The sequence below is a fragment of the Notothenia coriiceps genome, unplaced genomic scaffold, assembly GCF_000735185.1.
Source record: "Notothenia coriiceps isolate Sejong01 unplaced genomic scaffold, NC01 NC01_scaffold00009998, whole genome shotgun sequence".
NCBI classification, from domain to species: Eukaryota; Metazoa; Chordata; class Actinopteri; order Perciformes; family Nototheniidae; genus Notothenia; species Notothenia coriiceps.
The window spans coordinates 508,051-519,035 of record NW_011342699.1 but is presented as its reverse complement, the minus strand read 5'-3'; the positions used below and the strand labels follow the sequence as shown (position 1 = coordinate 519,035).

The 10,985-nt window shown below is 39.6% G+C and overlaps 3 protein-coding genes across 4 annotated transcripts in view; 2 read left to right on the top strand and 1 right to left on the bottom strand.

The window, feature by feature from the left end:
• LOC104945737 (protein FAM180A) lies at positions 1 to 937 on the top strand. Its single transcript, XM_010771449.1, has 3 exons — positions 1 to 148; positions 311 to 384; positions 492 to 937. Exons 1-3 carry the CDS (start codon positions 82 to 84, stop codon positions 834 to 836), a joined length of 486 nt encoding a protein of 161 aa, XP_010769751.1. The 5' UTR covers positions 1 to 81; the 3' UTR covers positions 837 to 937.
• ddb2 (damage-specific DNA binding protein 2) lies at positions 840 to 6,556 on the bottom strand. Of its 2 annotated transcripts, none has more exons than XM_010771451.1 (11): positions 6,377 to 6,556; positions 6,132 to 6,276; positions 5,941 to 6,050; positions 5,182 to 5,373; positions 4,877 to 5,022; positions 3,883 to 3,982; positions 3,514 to 3,691; positions 3,100 to 3,245; positions 1,875 to 2,030; positions 1,743 to 1,788; positions 840 to 1,647 (listed from the first exon to the last, which is right to left on the bottom strand). In XM_010771451.1, exons 2-11 carry the CDS (start codon positions 6,265 to 6,267, stop codon positions 1,391 to 1,393), a joined length of 1,467 nt encoding a protein of 488 aa, XP_010769753.1. In that variant the 5' UTR covers positions 6,268 to 6,276; positions 6,377 to 6,556; the 3' UTR covers positions 840 to 1,390. The 2 variants fall into 2 exon arrangements, with proteins under 2 accessions (XP_010769753.1, XP_010769752.1); XM_010771450.1 differs by lacking the exon at positions 4,877 to 5,022 and adding an exon at positions 4,347 to 4,513 and having other exon boundaries at positions 6,377 to 6,554.
• An 839-nt stretch (positions 6,557 to 7,395) lies between these two features.
• kif23 (kinesin family member 23) overlaps positions 7,396 to 10,985 on the top strand; it is a 14,978-nt gene continuing 11,388 nt past the window's right edge. The window contains 7 exon segments of the mRNA XM_010771448.1: positions 7,396 to 7,468; positions 7,734 to 7,800; positions 8,366 to 8,494; positions 8,922 to 9,027; positions 9,146 to 9,282; positions 9,453 to 9,571; positions 9,654 to 9,821. Of these exon segments, the coding sequence (XP_010769750.1) occupies positions 7,455 to 7,468; positions 7,734 to 7,800; positions 8,366 to 8,494; positions 8,922 to 9,027; positions 9,146 to 9,282; positions 9,453 to 9,571; positions 9,654 to 9,821 (740 nt within the window). The 5' untranslated portion in view covers positions 7,396 to 7,454.

Here is a 10,985-nt window from a genome sequence, read left to right as displayed (position 1 = left end):
TGCCCTGACTCACACAAGTGTCCGAGGGAGCGCAAAGAAGGATGCAGCGTTTAATCTGACTGCAACAATCTAAAGAAGAATATGAAAAAACATCTTAAATTCTGCCTTCAGGTCATTGTATGGCTTTCATTGGAGCAAGGGCTGCAAGGTAAGTGAAAACTGAAAATGTACTGACAGGAAAGTGACTTTAGGTTATATAATGATTAAGCATGCAGAAATCAATATGCATTTCATAGCATTACAAGGTGTCAATGCACAGATAGTTTTCCTGCATCTCCATTGTGTTAAACTGCAGTATTTTCTACTTTAGATGTGGCTGCAGGCAGAAGTCCAACACCTCCTAAAACTGGCTCATCTGTCTTTGATGCAAACCTGATGTTTGAGGTACTTTTTTCATTTCAGAGTTGTGTTCATGCATTTAAATCACATACCGGGCCATATTTAACTTGCAGAGAATTCTATATATTTAAATGTTTCTATCCTGTTTTCAGTTTTTGCTGGGTGGGGTGGAGATCGACCATGACAACAACATTGTTCTGCTGGACAAGGAGATGGCATCCATGAGGACGGGGCGGGCTTTCCTGTCCCAGATCAATGACAACATTCCCAGAAGTCCGAGCTCCATGGAGCAGATGGTGGCAGCTCATAAGAGTCAGAATCGGCCGCTGACTCCGGATCAGTTTGACGGTCTTGTTCTGAGCATGGTGTACTCTGCCCAACAGGCCAGGCATCAGGATGGAGAAGAGCATCAGGAGGCCTGGAGTGAAGTGCTCCTCCAGCTGGCAAATGTTACGGTCCATGAACTACGTGGAAGTTATCTTTTCAATTATGCATGATACAAAAACTGCCTATCTGCATAAGATGAAGGTGTCAGCAATTGTCCTACATCTTCCTTTAATGTGTATTCAAAGATTTGTAAATAAAAACCTCAATCATGTATTATGTTGTAATCTTTATTGAAGTATAAAAAAACGTTATACATTATAAAAGAACATGTTTGCATTTGAACAATCCCTGAATTTGAGACAGAAAGAACACTGAAATACAAAGGAATGTATAGACATGGACAGTTCTACTATCGCATGAATAACATAACATGTTTGAAGATAAAAGTTATTTTCTTTTCCATCAGACAACCAGTGATGTATTTTATAGTCAAGATGAACAGTACGGTGACAACATGCCTGAAAATAGAAAATGGAAATAAATATAGTTTCCCTTTTCAATGTAATCAAAGTGTACAGTGTTGGTCAATTACAGTCCAATAGGTTGAAGGCATTCTTAGTTTAATCTCAGAAGACACATGGTGCTCGGAGGTCCACCAATAGGCTGTGGCCCCATGGTTGGGAAAGGCTTCAGTAGATGGATCAGATCTACACTATTGTATAGTTTATTTCTTCCTCATCTCTGCTAGCTTTTCTTTAATACTCTTAGTCTTAGTCTTGGTCTTGGTTTCTGTTTCTTCCAGAGAAGCCAGTTTCTTCTTGAGCTTTGCATCCAGAGCCGGTCCTCTCCTCTCCCTGCTGGGGCGCGGCCGATTCCTCCGCTGGCTTCCTGAACTTTCCGCTGAGGCAGAAGTTTCCTCCTGCGCTGTGGACTCATCGCTCATCAACAACCTGTTTCTATTCCAGACCAGCACCGACACACCTGCAGTGAACATTAAGTGTCTTTAGTGACACACTTTAACTCCTCTCACACAACTGCTATGATCAGACATTAAATCACTTAAATGGATAACTCACCCATTCCAGATCCAATCACATCACCCATTGGACTGAATTTATTTACCTGTAAATAAATCATTATTGGTGTTAAAGACCACAGGTTTCTTGTCTCCATTTCCCCCCGCCCAGTGTTTTTAAAGTCATACTCACAGATTTGATCCCTGAGACGGCGGGATCTTGCAGTTGACACACGAGCTCTGCTGTGTTGGAGTCAAAGATGTCGATGGTCCTCTCGTTACCGGGGCAAACCCGGTTGTCGGGGTAACGGCCCGCCACGATGAGGTCATAGACAGGGTGCCATGTGGCCTTGAGAGAAATAATAGATTAGAATAGATAGTAACGCCAGGTTGCAGAGCTTGAGTAGATCCACGAGAGCAGCTACACTGTACCTATGTCTAGATTGTGAAATATTGTGTTTTTAATTTGTGCTTTATCGTAGCTCCTGTACCTGTTTACATTCTTTTTACCTCACTGTAATCTCTTAACGAACAAAAGCCAGATACAAGCATAATAAAAGCCCTTTTAAGGACAGTGTTGCACTCTAAAACAATATAGGACACTTTCATTGGATAACTGTTTTCAGTTTGTCTATGTATAATGCAGGGCTCAACGCTAACTTTTAAAAGTGGTTGCCAGGCTGGCAATCAGGCATCAGCTTTTTGTTGCCAAAACTGAAAATACGGTTGCCATTTTTAGTCACCTTATATTTTAAATAACTAAGATACTATACAGTTATACATCAACTTAATAATGAACATGTGACACAAAAGAATGTTCAAATGCTTTACAATAGGTAATTAACACAATTATTTGAAACTTCAATGGTAGGAAACTTGTCCACCCTCACTAGCTGGCATACAAAACACCAGTAGTGCTGGTTCTGTTCTTAACAGATCACTAGTTTCTTGGCCATCCGTTGTCTCCCTTTCAAATGTGGGTTCTCTTGACCTTTGTGCTGACCCCCACTATAGATCCATTGGCCCTTCAGCATTGAAGTCTTGGATTGGCCAGACTAATACATTTCTAATGTTCAATAAATGAAAACCATTCACAGTTAAGAATTAGATATTAATGCTGTAAATTACCTTTAATATGTCTAAATATATTTAAAATACCTTAAATAATAATGTATCTGTCCATATCAGATAAGCCATTAATAAATACATAACAGAATTGTATCATCTCAAACTGTATCCAACCACACTGAGATATGTACCTTATGTACTACCTTTGCCTTCATTTTCTACAAATGTTTTGATGTCCGTGTTTGTTTGTGTATATGCGCTGATCCTTTGTGCACCCAAACTAGGACAACTAGTGGTTGTCTCAGGATAAGTTAGCAAAGGAAACATACACATCTGGATAAGAATTAAACCTTGATGGGCGTGAGATGCTGAAACTGTCTGTGTGGATGTTGGATGATATGTTGAGGCTTCGACCAATGAGGAGAGGAGTAGATCCGGATCTGGTCGTACTGATCTGTGGTGAGCAACTTGGAGCAGTCCAGAGGGTTGAAATAGGCTGTAATAACAGATTTACAAAATAACAAAGATTTTCTTTACAACTGCTCCAATCATGGATGTAAAGACTTTAAGGTATGGTCTACATTTTCATCAGATAAATTAAGAAATCTGAACTAAATGTCCAAAGACAAAACAACTTGCATTTATCACCAACAGTGACTCTTGCATCTACTACTTCACAACTAAATGAATTATTTTAATTATTAATAAAACGTGGATGTTATGGTATGATGATGGTAGTAGAGTTTTCTGAGTCAGGGTTTCACCTGAGTTGACAGCTTTATCATGCGGCATCTCGTGGAGGAAGCTCTTCTTGTCTTTGATGTTCCTCAGGTCCCAAAGTTTCACCGTGTGGTCGACTGATGCCGTCGCCAACAACCAATCACAGCGGGAGTTGAACTCTGCATGGGTAACTTTGGCTTTGTGCAACTTCTCACTGAAAATCTGCAACATCAAAATAGAACAAAAAGGCATTCAAGAATAAAATCTGAATTCATCACAAAAACACTTTGGAACTGTTAGTTGGGAGAAATACTGATTCTCTTTAGTGGCCAGAAATCAACTCATGTCTTTTGTCGCCTCGTTTAAATAAAGTATAATGACTTAAGTTAAACTTTCGGGGAATGGAGACATACCTTTTGGCCATCCAAACCCAGGAGTACGAGCTGTCCCACATTGTCCCCTGTCACAAGCATCTGTCGACTTACAGACACATCCACGCAGCAGTACCAGTGACTGTAAGAAACAAAACAAAGTGAGTTTTATTTTTATTCAACAGAATGAGAGTCAATTAAATATTTGAAAGTTTACTTATCATTGCTGTAAAGTGAAAACTATTTATTTACTAGCTGATTTTTAAGTGCTCACATTAAACTAAAGGTTGTCTCTATATAGCATATCAACCAAAAATATGTGTTGATTTGTCTAAGAAATGTAGCGTTAGAAATCTTAAAACAAGGCTTTTTTTATTTAATGAAAAACTGAAAAGTCGGGGATACATTGTAGAGCTTTATACTTCACCATAGCAACATAACAATGAGAAGATCACATGATCCCTTTTGATCTTTCTGAGTGTCAGTCTTCTTCTCAGTTTCCTCACCAAACATTGTGGTGATCGTGGCCACAGTCTTGAGTTCGGGACAGAACGGTGGGTGGGCGGCCCTCAAAGCTCAGCATGTTCAGTGTGCCCTCACCAGAAGCCACAATTACTTTGGAGGGGTCTGACGGGCAAAATTTCATCCCTCCAATAAAGTCTCCTGCTCCGTTCTGTGCACAGAAACGCAGGACAGTTATCAGTAAACTCTTATAATTACTCAAATTATTTTCAAATTAGGGAGTTTTCCTGCTTTTTATTTATTTATCTAGTAATAAACCGAAGGTCTTTGGTTTATGGATTGACAAAACAAGACATTTAAAACATTATTTTGGACTTTGAAAAACTTTGGATGGATGCTTTATTGACCAAAGAAAAGTTGTCAGATTTATAGATACTGAAAATAATGGTTAGTTGCAGTTGTAGTGATCTACACCACACAAATGTTTGGCAATAAACCAAGAGAGCCTGATAAGAAGACTGATACTCAGGCCTGCAATCTACTTTTTGGATTGCAGCTTAAGGACAACTCTTACTTTCGTATGTCTGTGCTGGCAAACACTGATAGAATCGTCCCATTCAAATCTCGAAGAGCTGTCCTACCCCGCATAGACGAGGTGAACAGCTGACTGGGATTGAACCGGTTAAACCTCATGTCAGTAACTGAGTCTCCAATCCCCATCTAAGCAAAGAACCAATACAAGTGTGTCTTCGTGTTAATCTAATTTGCACAGTTTATAAATTAATAATCGCTTCAAAATGTAATTGTGGAATAAGTTGCTGCATATTTCAAAAGCAGAAAAAGAAGAAACAAAGGAATATGGAGCATGAAGACACTCACCCCTTGGAGAAAGGTTTTCTTCCCAGGCGCCTCAAAGTCCCACAGATATATGTCTCCACCTTTGGAGCCCACAGCCAGAGTGGTGAGGTGAGTGGGATGCCACTCCAAACAGGTGATCCTGCGGTCGAAGGGGCTGGTGGACCCGTGGAACTGATATGAAGACAGCGAGCGGACAAAAGGTTCCTGAAGACACTGCAACAAACAACAACGTTTAATGATCAACTGTTCCTGCGAGCTAATCTGCCCATAGATATCTACATGGCAGAAATGATGCATACATACCAAGCACTAGTATACACATAATGATAACGCATGTTGAGAACGTTTACTACAGTCACATCCACCCAAGATACACTTTGTGCATTCCATGAATGCACATCATGCAAACAATATCTTGATCTTTTTAATATTGTAAATCCTGCACACGATACCTCTTTTTAAATCAGCAAAGCTCTCCACTTTGAACATAGTATTTTCATGTTTTACTGTACTCGGTTTCCCACATAATTATATTTTCTGTAAATATTGTCTTTATTTTTTACAATTTGTTTTATTTTTTATAATAGTAATATTTTTTTTATTATATTTGTTTCTACGTATTCTCCTTTCTGTGTTTCTGTATGCACCACACTTATACCAAAGCAAATTCCTGGTATGTGTAAACCTACTTGGCAATACAACCGACTCTGATTCTGATACAGGTATGGCATTACGTTGCTAGGTTATTTTTCTCAATCTGCACAGCCTTAGATGTCTTACCTGTTTCATCTGTGAGTGAAGACTTTGTCCCAGAGTGCTCTTGTAAAGGTAGTGCAGGATGCTCCCATACCCTGCTCTCTTCTGGACTCCTGTAGACTTGAGAGGAGGCACTGCAAAAAACAACTATATTTCATGACAGGAACGTGATTGTATGTGCAACATACTGAGTCTGCACCATTAGGGTTGCAAACCTTGTTTGGATGTTTCTCCATCTTTTCTTTCTCGTAGTTTTTTGGAGAGAGCTGGACCAGAGTTCTCCCCAGCTCTTTTCTTCACTCTTCCCTTTGATTCAGATTCATCTGCTGACTTCGCCTGTCTTGTTTTCATGTTTCCCTCCTAAAGAAAACACGCCTGTTCAACACGACACAGCAGAGAGGAACTGACCCGACATTTACTCATCTAGTTGCCACAATAAAGACTTAGACAGACTGCTTACCTGTGAGATTCAGTGTTTACTGTTGCAGTGCAGGAACTCCAGTGTTTGCATAATATCGCAATATGTCACACGTGAACTTTAATGGCTGCCCCTCTGTTTTGTAACTGTGTGTGTGTTACAGCTGGTGGACGCTAGGGGTCGTTGTTTTAACTACCAGCAACCATGCCAGCAACACCTATTGGAGGCCATGTTTGGTGTTCAGGTAGGACTACAAAACCTACAAAAGATCAGCTTTCAGATTCTGTGCACAGTCTCTTTCAGAGGGGGAGTGCTTTCATGAAAAAAATATTATTATTTTGGTCAGAGTGAAACATATAGTACGGTAAGTTAGGCTACATAATTAAAATGGAGTGTAAAAAAAGCGTTATTCTTTATTCTGTGTTCTACTCATAGGTACTTCTACTACTACTATACAAAATAATATATATATATATATATATATATATGTATTATAATATGTATATAAAAAAACAACCAACCAGCCGCAAACTATATAAAAAAAGTATATTTATTTATTCTTTATTTGCAATATTGCCTAAATCTTAATAGGCCTCTACAATATTCTATAAAATGAATGAATTGTTTTATAATAATATTAATACAAATAATTAAAACAATAATAATGATAATACATGTAAAACAAATGATGTATTATTACTCTCATAATTTTTTGTTAATAATTTCTTATGATTATAGTTTCAATCTGTCTTCTTTTTGTTGAATAACATACCTATGTGTTGTTGATTGCATGGCTTAAACATGATGCAATAAAGCCAAAAGAAAAAATGTGAGAGTTCCAATTCTCCTTGTTGCTGTTTATTTTTAGTTTGCGTGGTTTCTAGCCTTTCTGTGTATCCGGTTGTGTGCTAGTATCGGTTTATGAGATGATGCATATTTCACATTTCTGTAGTTCCCTAAAAGGCTCGGAGCGGAAGGCGGAAACACGTGTCCGCTTGTTGTGAGATCTGATTGGCTGCAGCCGGCTCGTTTTGAAAAAGTCATCTGATTTGAGGCGGAGGGAAAGTTCAAAACTTGTAGCGACGGCAACGGTAAAAACATCACGGAACAGCGAGCAACAATGATCCGACAAGCGTAAGTTTACTTTAGTATTTTACACGATTATGTTTTAAATAATTTAGAACGGAGCACATTACGTATACGTTTTATGCTCATGCTAAATGTGTTTTTTCAACGGATTATAATCAATGACGAGTGATTTAGCAAGCTAGCTTAGCCGTAGCGTTAGCTGGAGGCTAATAAGCCGTCTAGCCAGAGCAGCTCTCACACCATCGCCTACTCAAATGGAAAGCTAATGCTAACAATACACTCTGCTAATGAAATGTGATTCTTTTTTCAGGAAGGCTAAAACGCCCCGCAAGCCTCCTCCGAAAAAGCCTTCCAGCAACCAGAAAGACCCGGTTGGGGTGAGTGTTTGTTCAAGAACTAGCAAATAACACACATTGTTGCATTCTTTACTTCTGGGATGGGACATCTGAATTTTGTGCATTTATAAGCCCCTAATGTTGCATGATTTAATTGCCTTTATACTTGGTGTTTTTTTACAAAAGGTGGGACACAACTTTGAGACTGTTTGTTTGAAGTTACTATCTACAATTGAACACAAATAATAAAATGACCTTCAAACAACCTGACTTACTTTGTCCAATGTCTCAAGAATGACTTACAAGGTAATTGTTTTGTCAAAAGACACGATGAACTAAGAGTAGTGAAGCAAGGCACATTCATTTAAATTATATTTCAGTAAAAAGGCCATTCATAGGTATGTACTTGAAACATCAAAATCATCAACACATCAGCCAGTTGGAGAGACCCAGTATGTTTTTTAAGGTTTGGTATTTTCTTGTTTGTCTTCCATTTTTTCCTTTTTAATCTCATGATTACTTGATGCTTTGTTGCACTCATGCCAATAAAGCACATTGAATTAAATCAGTGCAACTGAACATGTCCTCCTCCTGTGCTTTTGCTCAGGTGTACTGTCGTGTACGGCCCCTGGGTTTGGAGGATGAGGAGTGCTGCATCGAGGTTATAAGCAGCTCCACCATCCAGCTGCACGCCCCTGAAGGCTTCAAAACAAACCGCAATGGAGAATACAAAGAGGTAACGGACATTTTGAACCTGGAGCGGTTATGTTTTCCCACCCATTGTTTTCATAATTAGGGGTTTTCCTGCTATTAAGCTAAGGAATGTCTTGTCCTTTACACAACGTGTAAATTAAAACTCGTCTAATTTTGGTTTTAAAGCATTCAGTCTGCTTTTTTTATTGTAAAAGAAACTCATAAAAAGCCAAAAACAAACAATACATTGTATTATAAGTATGGTCTATGTTGCCATAGTCTTATATATCTTAGCCATTGTTTGTCAAGATTGATTAAAAAACACAAAAAAGGCACATGTGAAATGTTTCGGAAGTTTTGAGAAACGAGTGTTCAAATGCAATTTGTTAAAAACCAATATGATGAAGTGAGCCATATTCTTTGTTGTAATACAGTTCCCCTCAAATGTTCCATTCTCTTTTGCTTCTCAGACTCAGTATTCCTTCAAAAAAGTATTTGGATTGTCAATAACTCAGATAGAGCTGTTTGAGCATGTGGCCAAACCTCTTGTTGATGACCTCATCCATGGAAAAAATGGTAAGAGAACTGGCCAGCTATAGAAGAAAACACATTTTTACTAAATAATAACAGTTTAACTATTGCCAGCTGCCTCATTTGCATACAAAATAAGTGCAATTTTGCCTTGTTGTTGCAGGTCTGCTCTTCACGTACGGGGTCACAGGAAGTGGGAAGACGTTCACTATGACTGGCTCTCCGGGCCAGGGTGGTCTTCTCCCTCGCTCACTTGACATGATCTTCAACAGTATAGGACCCTACCAGGCCAAAAGATATGTAAGTAAACATTCAAGAACACTGTTGATCATCTGTTGTACCAACACTAATAAAGTAAATACAACTGCTTTAACTAATAGTAGGCTGCCTAAACAATTGAAAATCAGTAAATCATTGCTAATTTCAGCTTATTTACCCAATTGAATTACTCCTGGGTTTTGTTTTTTTAGGTTTTAAAGACTGATGAAAAAAATGGCTTGGAGGTCCAGAATGAAGTCGATGCTTTATTGGAGCGCCAGAGGCGGGAAAACAACATGCCTGTTCCTAAATCTTCATCTTCCTCCTCCAGGTAAGTCAAAGTCCTGTTCGACACCAGCGTCCTGCTACAGTGTAACTGATGTATAACATGTGAGTCACTGCTCTGATTTCAGACAAAAAGATCCGGAAATTGCTGACATGATCACGTCAGCGGAGGCTTATAAAACCGACGCTGTGGATGAGGACAGCAGCTACACCGTGTTCGTCTCCTACATAGAAATCTACAACAACTACATCTATGACCTTCTGGAGGAAAATCAGGAGGATGCAATCAAACCAAAGTGAGTACAGGACATTTGAAGTAAAAGCAACATCATTCAGATATATAAACATGCATTTAAAGCCGGAACAGTTTAAACTGGATGCTAATGCACTATTCATCAGAGTCCGAGACATTCAAATGTTATATTTACAGGTTAGCGCTTTCTTTGAAGTAGCTGGAAGGCAATTCCTGTATTTTTCTTTTTACTAGGTGGAATGGTGGAGGCACACCTGTGCGCCAGAACACTGAGTTCATGTATGTGACCAGTGAATACTCGCACACCACCAGATAGTAGCCTGTTCTCCCTGTCACACACAAATCTGTCTAGTTTAGTTTATCAATAGAACCTCGTCAACACCGGAGACATTTTTGACCATGTCATGGAAACGTCTTATACTTAAAGGTCCCATGTCATGGCCATTTCCACTGATCATAATTCCATTGTTGAGGTCTACTAGAATAGATTTATATTGTGCAATTTTCCAAACTCACATTGGTTTCTCAAACAGCATTCACTGAATTTCACTCTCTGCCTTTAACGGCTCGTTGTAGCTCCAGTAGCTCCAGCCCCCACCCTCCCTGTAAGCACAGTGTGCTCTGATTGGTCGGGACGTTGTGAATCGTGCTGAGCTCCGTGGAGGTGTGGTTTCCTTGTTTAGCGATACACAGCGAAACAAACTCACCCTGAGCACACACAAAGTCACAGCCGAAGTAAAAACAATAAGTGTGGCTTGATATTGAGTAAGAAAAAGGTTGATAAACGCTGTGAGAATGGGTCTGCAGAGAGAATTTCGCCGCGATCCCAACTGTCTGTTATCAGCCTGCAGCCAGGGAGGAGAGATCAGCAGAGCTGCCTGCACTGAGTGTGTGTGTGAGGAAGTCCGTGGATTGGTCAATTTGGACCAATCAGCGGGGGCTTAACGTAACGGCTCCGCGGACGTAACGTAACGGCTCCACGGATTGGTCCATTTGGTTCCGGGCAACGCATGACATCATGTGGTACCCGGAAGAATCAATGGACAGTGACGTATCTCCAACGAGGCGTTTTGGGGAGGTATTTTCTGTGTTAGAGTTTTACTCGCTACAGGGTGTACTTTGAGGTTTTTGACTCTGCAGACCGTTTACATGCATAAAAACCTTCATAACACACAAGGGGACGGGTAATAACCTGAAAAGCATGACA

Bases quoted from the DNA above. Each gene is read 5' to 3' on its own strand.
- ddb2 (XM_010771450.1), bottom strand. From the start codon at position 6,267: ATGAAAACAAGACAGGCGAAGTCAGCAGATGAATCTGAATCAAAGGGA. The intron at 3,692-3,882 runs GTATGTCTCCAT...TTGATGTTGCAG, and splicing joins TGGGTTTGGATGGCCAAAAG to ATTTTCAGTGAGAAGTTGCA. The intron at 1,648-1,742 runs GTGAGTTATCCA...TGTTCACTGCAG, and splicing joins TGTGATTGGATCTGGAATGG to GTGTGTCGGTGCTGGTCTGG.
- LOC104945737 (XM_010771449.1), top strand. From the start codon at position 82: ATGAAAAAACATCTTAAATTCTGCCTTCAGGTCATTGTATGGCTTTCA. The intron at 149-310 runs GTAAGTGAAAAC...TTTCTACTTTAG, and splicing joins ATTGGAGCAAGGGCTGCAAG to ATGTGGCTGCAGGCAGAAGT. The intron at 385-491 runs GTACTTTTTTCA...TCCTGTTTTCAG, and splicing joins ATGCAAACCTGATGTTTGAG to TTTTTGCTGGGTGGGGTGGA.